This window comes from Phragmites australis, chromosome 15 (assembly GCF_958298935.1).
Source record: "Phragmites australis chromosome 15, lpPhrAust1.1, whole genome shotgun sequence".
NCBI lineage: Eukaryota > Viridiplantae > Streptophyta > Magnoliopsida > Poales > Poaceae > Phragmites > Phragmites australis.
Window position 1 is genome coordinate 8,392,330 of NC_084935.1, and position 7,058 is coordinate 8,399,387.

Genomic DNA, 7,058 nt, shown 5'->3' on the forward strand with positions numbered 1-7,058 from the left:
GTCGTGATGGGATCATGTTATTACAACAATCTATGCGTGTACGCGACGGCGGTCCCGCTGGCCGGTCAGCGGGCGGGGGGTCGAGGGGGGAGCTGCCCCCCCGCGGGTTTCAGGGCAGCACCCTGAAAACCTCTCGGAAATACATAGATCGCATCTATGAAATCGCTATGAAAATCTCATCGGATCGATCGTATCGAGCCAATTCCGAGTCATTCATAATGCCTCAATTTCCATTAGATCAATCCCATTGATCATCGTGTGAGGTTTTTCCAGAAACGATGACAGCACACACGACCTCGATCTGCTGTTCTCCCGACCATGTCGCGATGCACGCAGTTAGCCCCGATGGTGATTCCAGCCGGTAGGGGCAAGTCGCACGCAAAACCAGGTGGGAGATCGAGCTAATCTTTTTGGCTATGTGGTTTCATCGACTGGCATCTCATCCGATCTCTAATTCACCTAACCAACCGTGCATTGATCAATCCATCATATGAACTGATCAAAAACAATAGATCTAATCTATTTCTATCACATATCTTCTATATGTGACTGATCCAGATCGAAAACTACGCAGGATGGCTCTGATACCACTGAAGGGTTGCGGGTAGGCTACGCTAGCACAAAATAAATTTTATCTACCGCATTCAACCAGGAAGCCATGCGAGTAGGGGATCATGAATCGTTACCACTTGACGAGCAGTGCAGCGGAAGAAGAGTTGGAGCAGACCAATCCAACGTCGTGCGCGTCAAGTAGTCGATCGTCAACCTCGTCCCGAGCACGTCCCGAGCACCTTCCGAGTACTCGCGGGTACGTCCCGAGTACTCCCGAGAAGATCAGCACCACAATAGTAGCAGCGCCTCTACGGTATCCACACGTACAAGGATGGAATCGCCGTGCGCCAGTGTGCTAGCACCGCGCGCCCGGCTAGGGTTTCGAAGGGAGTTCGGGAATAGGAGGCGGCTAGGGTTTCTGAAAAACTCAATGCGCCTTGGCCCCTGCCTATTCTTATATAGAGCACGCTAATGGGTCTTTAATCAACATTAAAGCCCATTATGACTCTAAACCCTAATGGTCCTTTAATCAACATTAAAGCCCATTAGCAGATCCAATCCGTAAACTCGATCGCCTCTAGGGCATATTACCAATACCAGAGAGGTGGTCTGAAGGGACTTGTAGCCTCCGGGGATGGGGCCTCCTGCCGAGTCTGGGGGCCGAAGGCTCTGGAGGGACCTTTGATAGTGACCGCCAACTATCATCCTTAGGCTGGACTATTTTCCCCAACAGAGGCCATGTTGGAAGCCGAGCCCGGTAGGTGCACGCCCCGCGCCAGTGGCCAAGTTCCGGAGGCCGTGCTCAGGCCGTAAGGCCTCGCCGGGGGCTGGGCTCCACACCCACCTCTGAGATCTGACCACCTCCGCGCGGGAGTCCGAGTTGTGAACCCACCTCGCCGAACGCCGCGCGTACTCGCCGGAGGCCATGCTGTGCGCCAAAGGCCTCACTCCGCACCCGGTGAGCTCATCGAAGAAACCTACTCGCCGGAGACCCCCGTCACACCAAAGGCCTCACTCCGGCCTACCTCCACCCTCCGGACCACCTGTTCGTCGAAGGCCACCTCCATCGCACATCACGTCGGACGACGTGCTCCACAGCCGCCCTCCTTACAGAAGGTCGTCCAACCTCCGCGGCCACTTCCTCGCCGGCTCCATCCGCGCAGCGCTCGACAACATCTGCAAGCAGGCGAGCGGGGGCCTCCACGACGTGCCCCGCTCCTACCTCCTTACCTGTTACTCAATGGCGCTGCGCTTGATCGAGGCTAACGGCGTGCCGCGGCCCGGAGGACCTCAGTACCGACCAAGGAAGACCTTAGCACTATGCAACAGGCTATCAAGGCTGTCGCCCTGAGCCTAGGCAGGACGGCGCTCCGCCCTCCTCCACACAAGGGCTCGGGCTCCGCGCTTCAAACAACAGGACATGCTCCAATCATCCTCTCATCCGTGTGGGTCCGTGGCTCCTAGGCTCAGCTCGCGGAGCTCTTGTCGGCCGAGGAGTCCCGCCTCCTCGGACTACGCCGGCTGTCACAGAGGCTCGAATGAGCTAGCTTCCCCCCTACAAACAGCGAGCGGTACCTGCGATTCGGGCTGGCTAGCAATACACACGCAAGCCCATACGCAACAGCTGCAAGGCCCCAAGCACAGATCACGCATACGTGCTTACCAGAGACCGGGATAAGTCACTGTAACTTTATCACTAACAAATGAATTCGATCCCACGTGTTAGTGATCAACAGTAAATTCAGGTATCCCTATCGGCTTACCAGCTGCAAGGTATCTGGCGCTGATCACCATGCTGGCATACGTGCTTACCAGCTAGTTCATACGCATGATGCGTGCACAATTTTCTCTATTTTCTATAAAAAATAGGATATTAAAAAAACCTTCGTAAACAGAGAGGTCTTAAAAACCTTCTCACCAATGGCATAGCCCCATTGATAGAGATGTCTTACAAATCTCCTCACTGATGGCATAACTCCGATGGCGGAGATGTCTTAAAAACCTCTGCACGCGGAGATGCTTTAACCACTTGGCACGTGACCTCGGTGGACCTCGCGGCTTTCACTCCTGAGCAAGGACGTCCACGCTACAACAACGGAAGACCACCTTGGATACCCAGACTTCGAGGGGGCTGGAGCTAATTCATGGTGCATCCGCTCACCCCTCAGAACCTCGAAACCGGTGAATGAGGGGTACTGTTGGGAGGAACGCCTCAGCTTAAAGATATTAAGATGATACACTATGGTATTACTATAGCTATCATAGTACCATAACCACCACGTGGTATGTAAATGAGTGAAATATTCGAAATACCCCTCTATGTACATAATTTTAGCATAATGTATTAGAGGTAAGCTGGTAATTTTTTCTGCTTATTCTCTTTATAAATAAGTCCTCAAATGGCAGGAGAGTGGGCTTTCAGAGGTTTTCCCCATAACACTGGCTTCATTTATGTTTTGTTCTCTCTCCTCATATCACTGTTTAGCTCCAAGTTTGAGCCTCGTCTTATGAACGGGACTCTTACCATATCCGTTAGGGGTATGTTTTTGTGCTACAACAGTAGCCATCGGATATGAGGAAGGAAGACAATGAAGCGGAGTGCAGGCTCGCTGAAGGAAAGAAAGAAAGCGGGGAGCGCCATTCATGTGGGTTGAAATTGGGACCTTAGGATTATGCAACCACAGCCCCCCAGTTAAAGTCTTTTTCGATTATTATCGGAAAGAACCCCATAAATTTCTTTGTCAGGAGAAATCACTCTTTGACACATTGTAAAGTGCTCCATAGTATTTCGAGTTTGAATTGTATCCAAGTCACATTTTTTAGTAAGAATTGAGCCTTTGTTTACTAGTTACACTTATAACCGTTGGGTCATCTCCTAATCAGAAAAAAAAAGGTTTGGTGACTTAAATCTTGCGAAAGCTATAGAGAGGTTAGGTGTTGGAGAGAGGAGGGAGTGGGGGGTTAATCTGGGCTGTTGGATCTTAAATATAACGATTCATGATAGTTGACATACTCACATGGAAACACACAAGAAATGCTCCTAGCACATAGCCTTATGTGACTGATCCATACAGACACGTGGACAACACACCTTCGTATATCCCGTTCTGTCTGTATTATCCACCGAAAATTTCTCTGGCAACACATAAGCCATAGCTAACCCTGCACCGACGACGTTGACAAGGCCATGTTGTCGGCGCCGTTCCTGGCGAAGAACGCCGGTTTGGACGGGGCCTGAAGGGTGATCGTGTCGCTGCCGAGCATCATCACAACCGATGACATCATCGGACGGACCGCCGGGTCTCCCTGGACACACAGAAGCCCTATGTGGACGCATCTCAGCACGTCGTCCTCCGGGAAGCTGCCCACCATGCACCGGTCTACCACCTCGGCCAGGGTCCCGGCCTCCCAGTGTTCCCATACCTGCACGGTTTGGTTTGCAGCCGTGAGCCAAACTGCACCGCAAGGTGTAACAACAATGGTGATCGGATTGTTCTTACCGTGGTCAAGAGATCTTCAGACCTCCTAGAGTTGTAGCAGTCGTTGTTCTTCCTCCCCGTGACGATCTCCAGCACCATTACGCCGAAGCTGAACGCGTCCGATTTGACAGAGTAGTTCCCACGCATCACGTACTCCGGCGCCATGTATCCACTGAAACGAGAAATTAAGCAAAATTTCTTTGATTAAATCACCTAAATGTTGCAGAACACGAACACGGTTAATGATGAGTTTTGTGTACTAAGTACTAACTAGGTGCCGACGACGCGGTTCGTGACGGCCTGCGTCTGGTCGCGCCCGAAGATCCTCGCGAGGCCGAAGTCCGAGATCTTGGGGTTCATGCTAGTGTCTAGCAAGATGTTGCTGGCCTTGAGATCACGGTGGACTACTTTGAGCTGTGAGTCTTCGTGGAGGTACTGCAGGCCCCGAGCGATGCCGTTTATGATCTTGTACCTCTGCCCCCAGTCCAGCTCCTCACGTTTCTCAGGGTCTGATGGCATCGATCATAAATCAAGTATGGAGCGATCAATATGATGATATTAATTTTTTTTTTTGAATTTCAATCTGTACCGAAAAGGATCAGGTCGAGGCTTCGGTTGGGGACGAACTCGTAGACGAGCAGCCGCTCCCGCTGCTCCAGGCAGAAGCCGACGAGCCTGACGAGATTCTTGTGCTTCAGCTTCGCGACCAGCGTGAGCTCGTTCTTCAGCTCGTCCACTCCCTGCGTCGAACTCTGCGACAGCCGCTTCACCGCTATCTCGTCGCCGTCCGGGAGGACACCCTGAACAAAGCAAACCAATGATCCATGAGCATTTTGAGTTCAGAAACTCCCAGGGCATCCTTGCTCGTTACAACCTTGTACACCGCGCCGAACGCGCCTTCGCCGAGCTTGTTGCTCTCGGCGAAATCCCCAGTGGCGGCTCGCAGGGTGGAGACGTCGATCATCATAGAGTCCACCATTTCGATGTCCTCTGCTTCAGTGGAATACATACGATCTGTTCAAGTATCAGTTGTATAAGTCATTTCTTTTTGAATTGTAGGAAGTATTTGACTCCGTAAAATCAGTGAAATTTGCAGGAACATACATGGTTGCTTCGCTTGTGCTTCTGGCCGCCGCCGCTGTCTCCAGAAACACAGGCAAGCGACAAGGTTCAAGGCTGCTAGAGTAGGCAACACAGCTACAAGAACCACGCCGGGCACACTGTACTTTTCCCCTCCTGTGAGTGAACTAACGAATGTGTGAGCAAACATCACGTCAATTAAGTGTGCAAAACTGCAATCGATGACCAAAAATTAGACGAATAATTTTTCCGTGACTTGCACGCGGTCCACACAGACCATAAGTGTTCACATGTTCACGGAAAGACGCAATAAGCGCTCTAACTCACCTCCTCCGGCTGGCGATGGCGTCTGAACCGTTGGCTGTACAGCCGGCGCCGGCGCCGGCGCCGGCACCGGTGCTGCAGCGCTTGGTGATGTGAGCCGCACCATCGCAGGTCCATTGAAGAAGGGTGTGATCTCGTACCGGTAGTTGCAATTGATCCAGAGCACCCTGCCTCTGATATAGTTCTGGAAGTCCCCCAGGGTCGTCGCTATGATCCCGGCAAGGCACCTCCGGCAGTGCGCTGGCGTCTGGTCCGGCGTGCACTGCGCTAGGCTGTACACCTTGGGGAACTCCTGGTCGAAGTCGGCTTCCCCGGTCGCGAACCGCCGCGTGGAGTTGTACGCCGCATAATCGGCGGTGGCGTTCATGAGGGCGGACACGAGGCGGTTGAACCGCGCCGGGTCCGACGTGACATTTTCTGGGTACGGGAGGGAGTATGGGTCCGTTGACGGGTCCGTGTCGTTGCCGGAGAGGACGCGGATGTCGGAGTAGTGGAGGATGCAGGCATCGTAGTAGATGGTGGCGTCCTTGTCATAAGAGCAGTCGTTCTGCAGGTCCTGGAAGGCCTGGGTGAGGCAGCCGAAGCAGTACGTTGCGTTGGCGTCGCCGCGGCAGAGCCCCATGGCCCGGAGCTGGTCTGGGACGGAGCCGGCGACGACGGTGGCGAAGAGGTTCGGGGACGTGGAGGCGTTCTTCGGCAGCGTGGCGGCGACGCGGTTGAGATTAGCCTGGTACTTGCTGTTGGGCTTGAAGGTCGTGTTCGTGCCGCACGCTGGCCATGGGTAGCCAGTGGAGCGGGGCACGAGCTGGGCGACGGCGACGATGGCGGTCACGGCCAGGAGGCGGCAAGCCATCGTGCACAAGGTGGAATGAGGGAGTCAGGAGGCCGCTTATGTAGACGCGGGGTAAATTAGTCACGGACTCACGGGACGTCCCACACGGCAACGTGAAAGCAGTCACGGTAGCAATTGGTGGCGTTGCAAGTTGCATGCTGTCACGGCCTGAACCACCACTGCTGCAGCCTTGTAATAGGATTACATCCATTTGGCCAGCCTGATAGCGTGCACGTTGTAATATCCAAGGAAACGCAAAGGCTTGTATGCCGCGACTCTGGCAGCGGAGACGGTGAAGAGACATTATAAAGGAACTCTAAGTCTGAACCCCTAAATCCTCAAATTCCACTCCTCCCAAATCCCCAATTCTACCTGTTTCCCTTTCCAATCCGTCTAGATCGAGTAGGTTCGTAACCCATGCTCTCCGGTTTCCTCCTCTAGGTTTGTCTAGACTGGATTCAATGTTCCCATCTACACAAGTTTGTTCATAAGCAGTTTAGGGTGTTTTAATTTTTGCCAGTTCAAATGTACCCAACTCGCAAGGTGGTCATACTAATAGCGTGGTTAGTTTTGCTAAAATATTTTGTCAGATAATTTTGATTAAAAATTAGTCTCTTTAGTTTTTTATGATGCTAGTGTTATTTAGTTACAAAACGCATAAAACTAGAAGAAGAAATAAAAATTATGTTAATAGAAAAGAAAATTATTTATACTCCAAACTTGTATCTAAATCATATACATGTATTGGTTTGATTCGTATATGTTTTGATTAATTGTCAAAATGGTATATC

General features: G+C 52.0%; 1 protein-coding gene across 2 annotated transcripts; it reads right to left on the minus strand.

The window, feature by feature from the left end:
* Positions 1–3,570: 3,570 nt before the first annotated feature.
* On the minus strand, positions 3,571–6,329 carry LOC133893704 (cysteine-rich receptor-like protein kinase 6). 2 transcript variants are annotated; one of them, XM_062334796.1, is made up of 7 exons: positions 5,439–6,329; positions 5,136–5,267; positions 4,915–5,045; positions 4,621–4,831; positions 4,303–4,540; positions 4,053–4,203; positions 3,571–3,975 (listed from the first exon to the last, which is right to left on the minus strand). In XM_062334796.1, the coding sequence occupies exons 1-7, from the start codon at positions 6,286–6,288 to the stop codon at positions 3,709–3,711; spliced, it is 1,980 nt and encodes a 659-aa protein (XP_062190780.1). In that variant the 5' UTR covers positions 6,289–6,329; the 3' UTR covers positions 3,571–3,708. The 2 variants fall into 2 exon arrangements, with proteins under 2 accessions (XP_062190780.1, XP_062190779.1); XM_062334795.1 differs by having other exon boundaries at positions 4,906–5,045; positions 5,439–6,328.
* Positions 6,330–7,058: the final 729 nt, after the last annotated feature.

What these genes read in the sequence shown, in the direction of transcription:
- LOC133893704 (XM_062334795.1), bottom strand. Translation starts at nt 6,288, where the DNA reads ATGGCTTGCCGCCTCCTGGCCGTGACCGCCATCGTCGCCGTCGCCCAG. An exon ending in GCCATCGCCAGCCGGAGGAG is followed by an intron (nt 5,268 to 5,438) that starts GTGAGTTAGAGC and finishes GTTCACTCACAG; the next exon opens with GAGGGGAAAAGTACAGTGTG. An exon ending in AGCACAAGCGAAGCAACCAT is followed by an intron (nt 5,046 to 5,135) that starts GTATGTTCCTGC and finishes ATACTTGAACAG; the next exon opens with ATCGTATGTATTCCACTGAA.